Source organism: Mercurialis annua, linkage group LG6, assembly GCF_937616625.2.
Source record: "Mercurialis annua linkage group LG6, ddMerAnnu1.2, whole genome shotgun sequence".
In the NCBI taxonomy this organism is placed as follows: domain Eukaryota; kingdom Viridiplantae; phylum Streptophyta; class Magnoliopsida; order Malpighiales; family Euphorbiaceae; genus Mercurialis; species Mercurialis annua.
This window is the reverse complement of record NC_065575.1, coordinates 926,997-941,090: the sequence shown is the minus strand read 5'-3', so window position 1 is coordinate 941,090 and position 14,094 is coordinate 926,997. Positions and strand designations below refer to the sequence as shown.

The window sequence follows — 14,094 nt, the reverse complement described above, 5'->3', positions numbered from 1 at the left end:
AAATAAATCAGTCATGAACTCTCTTCCAAACCCCGCCTTTAATGAAAGCAAAGATCTCATTTTTCTTCCAACACATGGAACAAGGAAGCCAAGATAGTTTCCTTCTTGTTCTTTTACAGCAAGTCGAAAATCGGTCGATTTTGAAAGTTTGTGTTATAATTTATAAACGAAAAAAGCCAAAATATGAGGTATCTTTGAACAATTAGGCTAAATATATTTAATGAAAAGGTATAACAGCAGTCTTTAATATCCATAAATTTAAAAAATATTTTATTATTGAAAACAATTTCAACATTATAAACAATAATTTTTGATTTCTGTGTTGAATGTAAGCTAATGGTTGTTCATTCCTTTATGAGTTTATAAATCATATCACATAATTCCTCTATATGCATTGCGTTTCAGCTCATAACAACAGATGAATAACAAGAAAGAACCATTCTTTACTAGCTTCAATCATTAAAATTACATCATCACCAAAGGTGGAGAATAACACATAATTACTAAAAGGTCTCCATGTTCAAAGTAAACTAACACATAAGACTTTTATTTTATTCAACTTTAAAAAACAGAAACACAAACACACAATAAAGAGCTCAGCAATACAATGACTTTTATTTTTACACACATCGCTCAGTTTAACTTAAAACTCGAAATCCGACTCTTTTCGATACACTTTCAATATGTCTCCACCACTTGTTTGATACCGTCCTGTCCGCTTTCCTTGTTGCTAGTAGACGGTGGTTCATACATGTAAACATCAATTCCATTTGTATTTATCTGATTTCATTAATAGAAATGATTTAATAAAGCAAAAAGATAAATGAAGCATTTACCCAAAATAAAAAATAAAAATGAAGCAACCAAGTGTTTAAATTAATGATAAATTTGACGGAATCATCTAGTTCAATTGTTCGCATGAACTAAAAATCAGTGTGGTTCAAAATAAATGAAACAACAATTATATATTGTATTCAGGTTTGACCGACTCAATTGGTATTTATATATTCATTAAAAAAGATTAAATTCATAAAATTAAACTAATTATAAAACATCTAGCATGTAAAGACTAGTTTTACCAACTTATTGAATTGTGTGAGTGTGCTCGAGTCTCAAATCATTTAGTTTTTCAATTCGATCCCCTGTTATATTTGATTTAAAAAAAAAATTATCCAGTTTGAATTTTTTAAACACCGATTGAATATGAAAACTTACGGCGAGTGCTTGATCTTTGGTGGGTAAGAACGATTTCGAATGTGTCCCAATAGAGGTGTACATAGTGTCCGATGCTAAGGTCACATCTCCTACTTTATATATATAACTATCATAACATGTAAGGGTTTTTCCCTTCGCAACCTGCAGCACAAAATAAGTACAACACTTTATCGTCATAATTCAAAAAAAAAAAAGAACTAATGAGAATGTTTTATTTGGTAAAAATTAATGAGAAATTTTTAGTTGGTGAGAATTAATGAGATATCTTCGTCAGTTCTCTCAATTATATAAATTATATATATAGAGAGATTATTTTCTAAATACATGTTTTTGACAAAATATTTATACCATTTTGGCTCATCTTTCACTTATTTTCTATGCTACTTATTTCTTAACTTATTTACTAAAAATACCTACAATATAAAAAAATCTAATCTCATTTTAAGTTAAATTTTTACGTAACTGATAGAAGTATTTTACTCCTATTTAGAGTGCCGTTTCCGCATGCTTTTATTACGATTTATCATGGTTTTATGGTATTCCGAGTGCCTTATTATATGTTTTAGTATTTCAGGTACTTGGGAGCATTGCGGAAGCATTTTGGTACAAAAGATGGAAAAGTCGACGGAAAAGAGGCGAAAGCTCATTTGCAAGTCTGAAAATCCGACCCCGCTGCACTAATTGGAAAATTGGAACCAGCTAGAAACCTCAAATGAATTTGTGTTCTTCATGAAAGTTAAAGTAGACGTCCTAAGCTTTCCAACGGTTCAAGAATCGACTCAATCGGACATTTCTACACCAAGTTATGAAGTTACGAAGATCGCGGTTCTGCAGAGCAAAGGGTGTCTCGAACCAAGACACCAAAGTGTGATATGTGTCTCGATTCGAGACAAATGTGCCTGGAGGCAGATTATAGTGTCTCGAACCGAGACACTCCTCCATTCTAAGTGTCTTGGTTCGAGCTTAGGCTTGGAAAAAGGGGAATTTCTGATTTCAAACACAAAAAGGCTTGATTGTCTTTGCTTCTTTGGGCCAAACACTCCTTGAGTGAATGTTTTTTCTTTCCTCTTTTGTAAACATATAAAAACCCTTTTATCTCTATTTTAGGTTATGTCATGATTTTGTAGAGAATTGTTAGACATCTCATTATTGTAGCAACACTTTCTCTCTAGCTTTAAATCATTGTTCTTATTGTTCTTACTAAAAGTAGTAAAGGATCTTCATAGTTCTTGGTGTTCTTCAAACTAATTTCCAGATTTTGCTATATTGGGAAACTTATTAAATACAAGTATTAGTCTTGTAATTGAAGCTTCATTATCTTGTTCATGTGTTTAAGGTTCATTTATTACTCCAAGGTACTTAATCTTTACTCTATGCCTAATCTTCATTATTGCTTAATTAGTTTTGCCATGATGATGATTAGTAGCTAAACCCCTTGTTTGGGGGTTGTTATGATTGCCATGTTTGATTAAATAGGTGATTAGGGTTAGGTTTTATGGGTGATGTTGGTTGTTGTGCTTCTTGAGCTTAATGCTTAGAATAGGTTGGCCTCTTATTCTTTGCTATGTGGTTTAATTAGGAGGACGAGAGTTAACTAATTAGACTATACCTAGGGGAGTACATGCTTTAGACCTAGATGCATTAGCATGATCTAGGGCTATCTTGGTTGTGGAGTTTGCTTGATTAGTTGGCTCGATTAACTCTATCGAAATCTATGAGCACGAGAGTGGATTAGATTTCGGAATTGTTAATCAAGTTTTGACTCTTTCACTTCCGGCTCGAGAGAGCGGAATTGGTTCCGTAGAATAGCTTGACCCGACCTAAGTTCCCATCACCTTGACCCAAACTACCTAGATATGACTTTGGCATGACTAGCAACCTCCAAGCGTTTTTACCCTTAGTTGAATCCTTATTGTTCAATCTTGTTTAATTTAGTTTAATTGCAAGTTTAGTAGTTGTTTACCTTTAGACTTTTGATACTTTGAAAACCATATTCATGTTTGCTAAACGAATTGAATAGCAACTAAAATCACTCTCATCAATCATCACTCTTGAATTCACTCCTTGTGGGTACGATATCTCGGACTTAGGTCCACTCTATTACAAGTTGGGTTTATTCTCAACAAGTTTTTGGCGCCGTTGCCGGGGAGTGACGAGTGTTTATTGATTGATTGAAATTAGTTGTATTTCGGTCGAGTTAGTTTTATTTTCTGTTTTGTTACAATTGTTTGTTTTTGCTTTTTTTCGGGTTACGCGTGGTTTGCTTGTTGTTGTTTGTATAGGATATCAACTATAGTGTATGCACAATACGCGAAGGGCTAATCTTCCACTAGAACCATTTCAAGACAATCTCGGGGGCTTTGAAAGAAGTGTGAGGCGGGAAAATCGTAGACCCGATATCATGGAAAATGAGAATGAAGATTATGAGGAAGGTGAGCGGTTCAATCCTCAAGTGGAAGGAGCGGAACAACATTATCCGCCTCCTCCCCCACTTGAGAATGTGAATCGCCAAAGGCATCAAGAACGCCCAAGGGATGATCGACCCCACTTGCATCCACAAGTGCACAATCAACCAAGACAAACTTTGGGCGAGTTCTTTTTGCCGAATGTGGATAATGCCACGTTTGGATGCTTTGCAATGCCGGTTCAAGCGGCAACCTTTGAGATCAAGCCAAGTACGATACAACTTTTAGAGAACCGTTGTGCGTTTTACGGGTTGAGTCAAGAGGATCCCAATGCGCACATCGCCAAATTCTTGGGTGTACTCAATACGTTCAAGCTTCATGGGATAACCGCGGATCAAATCAAGTTGAGAATGTTCCCCTTCTCTTTAAGGGATAAGGCTAGCTTATGGCTTCACTCTCTACCCAACGAATCCATCCACAATTGGAGGGAGTTGGCTCAAGCGTTTCTTAACAAATATTTCCCTCATGGCAAGACTACAAAGTTGACCAAGGATATTCTTGAGTTTATTCAATTTGAAGGGGAGTCACTTTATGAGGCATGGGAGCGTTTCAAAGATTTACAAAGGAGTGTCCCCCATCATCGGCTCAATAAAGAGCATGTGATCCAAATCTTCTATGATGGGACGACTATTACTACTAGAGCAACAATTGATGCGGCTTCGGGCGGATCACTAATGCAAAAGACGTATGAAGAGGCGCTAGAATTGGTGGAAAAGTTGGCGATAGTTAGTAGCACTTGGGGCCCTATTGATAGAAGAGCTCCATCTACTCAAAAGTCGGTAATGACTCTTGATCAGGTGAGGGAAATGGAGGCCATAAAAGCAACTAATGCTTCATTACAAGCACAAGTGGATGCCCTCAAGAAACAAGTTGCTCCAAGAAACGCACCGGTCGCCTATGTTCAAGTGGGATGTGAGCATTGTGGGGACTACAACCATAGTAATGGGGAGTGTTATGCCACGGGGAAAGCTTGAAGTGAGCAAGTGAACTATGTTGGAGGCCAAGGGCAAGCTAATGACCCGTACTCTAATACCTACAACCCCGGATGGAGGAATCATCCTAACTTTGGATGGAGAAACCAAGAAGGTCAAGGCAATGCTCAAGCCTCCAACCAAGCGGGTCCTAGTTTTCAAGGAGGAAATAGACCTCAATATCAACAACAACCACAAGGTCAATACCACAACAACCAACACCAAGGGAACAATTATGGTGGTAGACCACAACACCCTCCCGGTTTCCAACAACCAAGGAACACGGATGAGGGAAACATGCTTGCCAAATTGATGGAGAAATTTGAAAAGATGGAGGTTGAAAATAGGCAACTTCACAATGAAAATAGGCAAAGGGAGAAGAACCAAGCTTCCACCATCCATCACTTAGAGACCCAAATCTCGCAAATGGCACTTTCGCTTCAAGGTAGACCTCAAGGGGGATTGCCCTCTACTACGGAAAACAATCCTAGAGAGCATGTGAAAGCCATCAAAGTTGTGGAACTTCGAAGCGGTAGAGTCATTGATGTTGATCATGATAAGGATCTTGAAAAAGCTAATGGCAAGAGGCCAATGATTGTGGAGGTTGAGCCTCAAGTGGTAATAGATGTTGCAAGCTCTAGTCAAGAGCTACCAAAGTCGTGTGAGGAGGTGGCTATTGATATTGATGTTGAAGAACCATATGTGAGGCCACCACCACCACCACCTTTTGTGCCTAAAGTACCATTCCCAAGCCGGTTAAGAAAGGCTCCGGATAATGAAAAGTTTCATAAGTTTCTTGAAATATTCAAGAAACTTCAAATAAGCATGAGCCTAGGGGATGCCTTGCGAGAGATGCCCCAATACGCTAAGTTCTTGAAAGACATAATTATGAACAAGCGAAGTTGGGAACAAGGCGGAACAATTCCTCTAACGGAAAGTTGTAGTTCTATTATCCAAAGCAATCTACCAACCAAGCTACAAGATACAGGGAGTTTCACGATTCCTTGCTTAATTGGCACTTCTACTTCTCTTAATTGTCTTTGCGATTTAGGTGCAAGTATAAATCTAATGCCGTTGTGTCTTTTTAGGGAAATATGTGGAAACCAACCGATAAAACAAACTTCCATGATGCTCCAATTGGCCGACCATTCGCTCAAGAGACCGCACGGGGTTGCGGAAGACGTGCTAGTAAAAGTGGGCAAGTTCATCTTTCCGGTGGACTTTGTTGTGCTTGATTATGCGGTCGACAAAGATTGCCCCATGATTCTCGGGCGTCCTTTTTTGAATACGGGGAGAGCATTGGTTGATGTTAATGGGGGGAAGATAACATTAAGAATGAATGATGAGAGCATGGTGTTTGACATCAAGCATGGCAAAAGCAAGTGTGAGGAGGAGAAATGCATGAAGATTGATACTATTGAGCCCACATTGCATGTGCCTATGAAGGAGGTTCCTATGAAAGAACCCGAGGTTGTGTGTGCAAAAATCAAGACAACACCTCATGTCAAGCCACGCAAGGGAAAACCAAGACGTTGGGCATCATGGAAGTTGAAGCTCAACGGGATAGCAACCGCAAGCAAGAGACAAATATGCACGGAAGTTGCTACTCTTGGTGAGTACGTCCAAGTTCGAACCTCTCAAGCACATTCACAAGCGGGGAAGTTGATTTCTAAGTGGAGCGGGCCGTTTAAAACACGGCGCAAATTGGATAATGATTTGATTGAGTTGGAGGGGGCCAATGGAGATGTTTTTAAGGTGCTTGGAGAATGGTGCAAACCATATCCTAGAGTGTTGATCGATGAAAGTCGCGAGCAAGTCGCTCTTTTTGATCCTCCATGATTTTGAGGATCGATAGTCGAGCTTTCGACTTAAAACAAGCGCACTTGGGAGGCATTCCCAAGAGGTTCGATTTCTTTTCTTGTCATTTATATTTTGTTACTTATTTTTAGTGTTTCATTTATGTTTTTGTGTGTTCGATTGAACACACAAGATTTGATTTTCTAAACTCAACTCCAATTCAATTTTTATTTGTCTAATTTCTTAGCATTGAGGACATTGCATCGAAATGTGTGAGGAGGGTTGGAAAATTGAATGTAGTTGCGTAGGATTGTTTGTTTTTGATGTTTTTTCTTTTTCGTTGTTAATTTTAGTTGTTTGTGTGTTTTTGATGTTTTGTTTAGGAGAATTTTGGTCGAATCTTTGAGCAAGACCCTTAGCTTAATTTTGTATCATGTTAGCTAAGTTGATCAAGTACTTGCATTATATCAATTGTCATGTTCTAGTTAATGAATCATTGAATGGTTTTTCTTGTTCTAACAATTGTTGTTGATGATTGCTTAGTGAAATGCCAATTATATGACATAAGTTGATAAGATTAGGGTAAAATCACTTGTTAGCAACAATTGACCCTAAATGCATGACCAACGAGCTTGATGCGGATACATGATGTGTATGTAGTAAAATTGTTGAATTTTAGGAAATTGGGCATATGTGGCATGATTGTTGTAGTTCTAGCATTGGTTAAAACACACCCAAGTCTTGAGTTTTTTCTAGCCTATTTTGTTGTTGTGTTTTGCATGTTTAGTCCTAGAATTTGCTCCTATGTCCGGGCAAGATTGTATTGTTGAGTTTTTGGCAATTAGGTGATAATGGTAATTAGGATTACACACTTCTCCAACCCACTCAAAAAGCCTACCCCCTTTCCCCTAGATAACACAATTTGAGCCTTAACCAAAATTTTTGTTTAAACCACAATTTTCACACAAATCAACCTTTTTCAAAATTTTACCTCTAAAACACCCTAACTTGACTTGAAATAACTCATATAAAAACATAAGGAAACTCTAGCTTGATGAACTATTGAAAAAAGTGAACTAAGTGCTAAAAATATAAGTTAATGCCTTAGAGAAAGAAAGAAAAAAAAAACATGAAAAAGAAAACAAAAGAAAAATTGAAGAAAAGAAAAGAAAGAAAGAATAAACAAAGGCATGAAAAGTTCTCATTTGTTAAAAAGTTCACTTGTATGAAAATTTCCAAGCTAGACCAAGTAAAAGAGTGCAATTGTTATTCAAGTCAAGTTTTTAGTAAAAATCTATTTTTTTACCTACCCCTAACCTTAGCCCCATTATAACCCTTGAAAGTCCATTTGATAGTTGCCAAAAACCGAACTAAGTAGTGGAGTCCGGACTTTGAGCAAGCCTATGGTGACTATTACATGTGTTCTTTGTATAACCTTTGTTATCTTGAGCGAGTGAAATCTAGTGAGAAATACGCCATTGCTTGTAGTAGAACATTTATGCCGTGTTGTGCCCAACGTAGCTTGAATCCGATTTGTATACACGTCCCGCATAAGATAGCAAGTTTGTAATATAGAATGGGTCAATAAGCATGTTTCCGTGATTGTAACCTTGATGCTATCAATTTATGTCATTGACATTGCATTTCTCACTTGTTTTCATCACTTTTAGTTGTTAGGTCGGGAATCATTCGTTTGGTAATTCATTAGTTGGAACATTGTGTATGATATATATGCGGGTTTGAAGTTATTAGCTAGCATGCGTCTCCGAGTAAGATTCATTTCTTGCTTGAGGACAAGCAAGGTTTAGTGTGAGGAGGTTTGATAGAAGTATTTTACTCCTATTTAGAGTGCCGTTTCCGCATGCTTTTATTACGATTTATCATGGTTTTATGGTATTCCGAGTGCCTTATTATATGTTTTAGTATTTCAGGTACTTGGGAGCATTGCGGAAGCATTTTGGTACAAAAGATGGAAAAGTCGACGGAAAAGAGGCGAAAGCTCATTTGCAAGTCTGAAAATCCGACCCCGCTGCACTAATTGGAAAATTGGAACCAGCTAGAAGCCTCAAATGAATTTGTGGTCTTCATGAAAGTTAAAGTAGACGTCCTAAGCTTTCCAACGGTTCAAGAATCGACTCAATCGGACATTTCTACACCAAGTTATGAAGTTACGAAGATCGCGGTTCTGCAGAGCAAAGGGTGTCTCGAACCAAGACACCAAAGTGTGATATGTGTCTCGATTCGAGACAAATGTGCCTGGAGGCAGATTATAGTGTCTCGAACCGATACACTCCTCCATTCTAAGTGTCTTGGTTCGAGCTTAGGCTTGGAAAAAGGGGAATTTCTGATTTCAAACACAAAAAGGCTTGATTCTCTTTGCTTCTTTGGGCCAAACACTCCTTGAGTGAATGTTTTTTCTTTCCTCTTTTGTAAACATATAAAAACCCTTTTATCTCTGTTTTAGGTTATGTCATGATTTTGTAGAGAATTGTTAGACATCTCATTATTGTAGCAACACTTTCTCTCTAGCTTTAAATCATTGTTCTTATTGTTCTTACTAAAAGTAGTAAAGGATCTTCATAGTTCTTGGTGTTCTTCAAACTAATTTCCAGATTTTGCTATATTGGAAAACTTATTAAATACAAGTATTAGTCTTGTAATTGAAGCTTCATTATCTTGTTCATGTGTTTAAGGTTCATTTATTACTCCAAGGTACTTAATCTTTACTCTATGCCTAATCTTCATTATTGCTTAATTAGTTTTGCCATGATGATGATTAGTAGCTAAACCCCTTGTTTGGGGGTTGTTATGATTGCCATGTTTGATTAAATAGGTGATTAGGGTTAGGTTTTATGGGTGATGTTGGTTGTTGTGCTTCTTGAGCTTAATGCTTAGAATAGGTTGGCCTCTTATTCTTTGCTATGTGGTTTAATTAGGAGGACGAGAGTTAACTAATTAGACTATACCTAGGGGAGTACATGCTTTAGACCTAGATGCATTAGCATGATCTAGGGCTATCTTGGTTGTGGAGTTTGCTTGATTAGTTGGCTCGATTAACTCTATCGAAATCTATGAGCACGAGAGTGGATTAGATTTCGGAATTGTTAATCAAGTTTTGACTCTTTCACTTCCGGCTCGAGAGAGCGGAATTGGTTCCGTAGAATAGCTTGACCCGACCTAAGTTCCCATCACCTTGACCCAAACTACCTAGATATGACTTTGGCATGACTAGCAACCTCCAAGCGTTTTTACCCTTAGTTGAATCCTTATTGTTCAATCTTGTTTAATTTAGTTTAATTGCAAGTTTAGTAGTTGTTTACCTTTAGACTTTTGATACTTTGAAAACCATATTCATGTTTGCTAAACGAATTGAATAGCAACTAAAATCACTCTCATCAATCATCACTCTTGAATTCACTCCTTGTGGGTACGATAACTCGGACTTAGGTCCACTCTATTACAAGTTGGGTTTATTCTCAACAGTAACCACTCTTTTTTCTTTCTCCTCTCTCTTCTCTCTTCTTTTCTTCTTCTTTTTCATTTGATTTTCAGTTTGTCTCATTCGATTACTTTTTCATTTGTCTTTTCCGTTCGTCTTGTCCGTCGAGTTTCCGTTCGTCTATTTCCGATGGATTTCTCGTCGTTTTCAGTCGTTTTTCGTTCATCTTTTCCGTTCGCGCTAGTCCGTTCGTTTTTTTCGTTCGCGCTATGGATTTCTCGACTCGTTTTTAGATTTGTGTAATTTTTGAGGTTTTTTGTAATGATTTAAATATTTTGTAAATAAATTATTGTAGATCTATAATTTTTTTTATAAAATTGTTATATTATTCAAATAATTATTTATTTTGTCTTTTCTTATTCATAGATTTGTTTATTGCTACTGATTTTGTAAAGAACATATTGATTTATGGTGTATTTGTAGTAATTTTATAATATATTTACATTTTAGTGTATTTTTGGTGTATTTATAGTGTATTTCTGCCCTTTTTAATATATCTATGGTGCATTTATAATGTTTAGGTGTATTTGCAGTGTTTCATGGTATAGACCATAAAAAATACTACAAAATGCCATAAATACACTATAAAAACACCATAAAAATATTACACTATAAAAAATAAAATAAAAATTCCAGGAAAAAATCCATAAAAAATCCATAAAAAATAAAAATTAACACTATATATACATTTTATATACACTAATCTTACACTATAAAAATATTATTGTTACACTATTGTTGCATTATAAAAAAATAAAATTCCAAGAAAAAAATCTATTTGTGAAATTAAAAAAAAAATTGTAAATAAAAAAAGTCAGAAAATTACCATATATATATATAGATTAAATAAATTTGAAATAACATTAATTAGTCATTACACTAAAATATTAATAAATTAATTAAATATCATTATACCGGTAAAATAGAGAAGCTTCTGTATGAGTTTTTTCTTTTTAATAATAGATTACATATTAAAATAGTATTTATCAATTGTACCATACTCACGATGCATCCAATATTCGTAAAAAAAAAATGAATATTATGTAAAACTGAAAATAAGAATCAAAGTAATGAATAGTTGATGTTTTTACCTGAACATAAACCCAGTAGATGGAATGATCCAGACTATGAGAGTACCAACCCTTGGATTCTTTAAAACATCCACCTTCCCAACTTGATTTAACCAGAAGACCCTTTAGATTTGCCACACGAAAATAATCATTCTCGCCGAGCTTTATGTGCGGCCTCGACAACACTTGTTCGGGCACATAAGTGGCGTTGGGCATATCTCGCACAGCATTTGCGGCGAGCACAAAAACAGAAAAGGAAACAATAATAAGCATTGCGGAAGATAAAGATGAAGCCATGATGATTGTGGAGAAAAAGCTTAATTAAGATGTTTGATGAATAAATAGGAATTTGGGGCAGAATTTATAAGGCAAAATTTGTGACTCCTTATAGCATTTCCAATGGTACTTTATAAAATAAAGAGCATCTTAAAAATAAAAAATGATATTTAAATTTTTACTTCAATGGACTCTTCAATCTCAGCTTTTTATTGTATATAATTTCAATAATTAATAATAAAATAAAAGTATTAAATAATAATACGATTAAATTAATTGACTCTTTAATATTAAATTTTATTTTATTTTGTTTTCATAAAAAATATTAATAAAATATTAAATATTTATAAAATAATTTTTTTTTATTTTTTATTCATTTATTTATTCAGTTTTTTTACTAAAAGTAAAAATATAATATTTAAAAGTAAAAATAACCATCTTATTTTTTAAAATTTAAAATTCTACTATTTGAAAAATGAAGTAGAGAGTGAAAATGGCTCTCTATATGTGGAGAGCCATTTTCACTCTCTACTCTAAATATAAAGAATAGAGAGTTCATTGGACTCCTAATTTATTGTCAAACTCTTTTTTTTTTGGTCAATCACCAAAAGAAGCAAATATATTGTTATAGAAAAGAGAGATACACCAAACAACAACAAAGTCTACAAACAGGCCTAAACCAAAAGGGGAGGACAGGCCCTCAATCCAAAACAGCTACTAACTAAAACAGGCCCTAACCTGAAAAAGAAACAAGACAGGCCTGCAAACACAACTCACCCAGAGCTAAACTAAGGAATTCACCCAAAAAACATTCCTTTAAAATCAGTTTCTCATTTCTATACTGCTTCTAATCTTGTTAAAGATTGTATCACAAGAATGCCTTCTCTTATTAAAGATCAGGTCGTTTCTGGCAAACCAGATTTGGTACACAGCTGCACAGAATCCATTTTTCCTCACTTTTGCAATTCTGGATTTACCTCTTCCTCTTCTAGTAAAAAAGCTCACTTCCCTGTTCCAATTGTCTGGATTCCTGTTGAACCCCAAATAAGCTAACACCTTCTTCCAGACCTCATAGGAGAACGGGCAAGAGAAGAAAAGGTGCCTAGTGGTTTCACTCTCCTGGTTACAGAAGCAGCACTTATCATCTGGGATAGTCCCCCATTTATGCAATTTATCTCTAGTATTCAGCTTGTTTTTCAGGGCAAGCCATGTAGTAAAAGAATACCTAGGGACATTTCCTGCATACCAAATAAGATGGTTCCAGCTAACTTTACTCTTTTCAATCAACAACTTTTTCCAGACACTATTAGTTGAGAAGCTCCCATTCTTGTTAAGGCTCCAGGAAATTCATGATTATCAAAATATTTATCCATCTATAACTATTCTATAGTGTGAAAAGGAGGGGGAAACAGGGACGGGCACAATTACGATAATAGATTTCATTAAGGGTATAATTATATAAATTAACAATTACAATAAGAATAATTAACTAAGAGTTTAACTCTAATAGGGAAAAGAACATAAAATTAAATACGAGTTTAATTTTAAAATCAAAATATGTAGTTTTCAATCTAATTTCAATAATATAAATATAAATAAAAATTAGAGCTAATATAAATAAAAAGTTAAGTTAAGTATGACTTTTTCATACGAAAAAGTGATAACATACATACTTCAGTTTAAAAACAAATTTGAAGTTAGGTAGTCAAGTAGGACTCTTGTACATAACAAAATATAAACTAATAGTCTTTCCAATTACTGTATCTTTATCATCAATAAATGCAAAGAATTATATGTCTATGAGCCATGGCTAACATTATAGAGTTTATTTGAATGATATTGGAGATATTTTGCAGGATATTCGTCAAATTTCAGCTGGTTTTGAGAGGATCAAGTGGAGAGCTGTTCCAGGATAGCAAACCAACTTGCTCATATGTAAGCTATAGCGTAGAGGAGAAAGTGATTTGGCTTGAAGAACTGCCAAACCAGTTTCAGCAAAAATTGAGGGAAGACCTGCTTGCTTGTAGTAGCAGGGTTGATGTTTTTTCTTAGTCTCTTTGCTTTTGTTTGTCTTGTTTTTGCAAGCTTTTGCTATCCATAAGAATAATTTTATACATTAGTTTAAGATAAGATTTATTAAGCATAAAATAATGTTTTGATTAAGATTAGATAGCAACATGTAATATACATAATAGGATAATTAAGAAGTAGGATTATTTCCATATGATCATTATGAAAGAAAATTTGACGAACTACACGAATATAAATGGGAGTCGAAGATCTTGAGGTTTCACAGAGTTCAAAATCTAGAGGGAACTTGTAAATTTTAAGGCGATTAAAAGAGTTGCACAGATTTAAAGGTATAATTGTGCTCATACCCGACAGTGGACTGAAAACATGTTAGCGACCGGAACAACCGTCGTTAATCCGTCCTTATTTAAGGACATAATAGCAACATAGTAATCCGTCGCTGAAGTTCAGCGACGGACTAATATGTCGCTATTCCATCCTTGTTTTAAGGACGTTAGTGACAGAAATAGTTGGAAAACATTTGTCGGGAAATATATTCCGATGGATTTGTCCGGATTTCCAGCATATTTCATTTTTCCATCATATCAAACTAGAACCGGTTAAATAAAATACATATACACAAAATGCAAATATACGCAATGACGCATTATAATTTTATATATAATATAAAACCTGTTAATAATTTACAAAAAAAATATTGTTGTCTAAAAACGTATTATAACAACATACATACAAAACAAAATTAAAAAATTGTCTAAATATTATTTACA

At 35.0% G+C, this 14,094-nt stretch overlaps 3 protein-coding genes and 1 non-coding gene across 4 annotated transcripts; 1 reads left to right on the top strand and 3 right to left on the bottom strand.

The window, feature by feature from the left end:
* Window positions 1-423: 423 nt before the first annotated feature.
* LOC126685839 (uncharacterized) lies at window positions 424-11,386 on the bottom strand. The gene is made up of 3 exons (XM_050379812.2): window positions 11,039-11,386; window positions 1,216-1,356; window positions 424-780 (listed from the first exon to the last, which is right to left on the bottom strand). Exons 1-3 carry the CDS (start codon window positions 11,312-11,314, stop codon window positions 679-681), a joined length of 519 nt encoding a protein of 172 aa, XP_050235769.1. The 5' UTR covers window positions 11,315-11,386; the 3' UTR covers window positions 424-678.
* Window positions 4,160-4,266, bottom strand: LOC126654206 (small nucleolar RNA R71). Its single transcript, XR_007632462.1, has one exon. It is a non-coding gene; the product is annotated as a small nucleolar RNA R71 (small nucleolar RNA).
* On the top strand, window positions 4,645-10,011 carry LOC126685838 (uncharacterized). Its single transcript, XM_050379811.2, has 2 exons — window positions 4,645-6,554; window positions 8,380-10,011. Exon 1 carries the CDS (start codon window positions 4,949-4,951, stop codon window positions 6,488-6,490), a length of 1,542 nt encoding a protein of 513 aa, XP_050235768.1. The 5' UTR covers window positions 4,645-4,948; the 3' UTR covers window positions 6,491-6,554; window positions 8,380-10,011.
* Window positions 11,387-12,115: 729 nt separating the features above from the next.
* Window positions 12,116-12,666, bottom strand: LOC126686631 (uncharacterized). Its single transcript, XM_050380768.1, has 2 exons — window positions 12,585-12,666; window positions 12,116-12,531 (listed from the first exon to the last, which is right to left on the bottom strand). The coding sequence occupies exons 1-2, from the start codon at window positions 12,664-12,666 to the stop codon at window positions 12,116-12,118; spliced, it is 498 nt and encodes a 165-aa protein (XP_050236725.1).
* Between the last annotated feature and the right edge of the window lie 1,428 nt (window positions 12,667-14,094).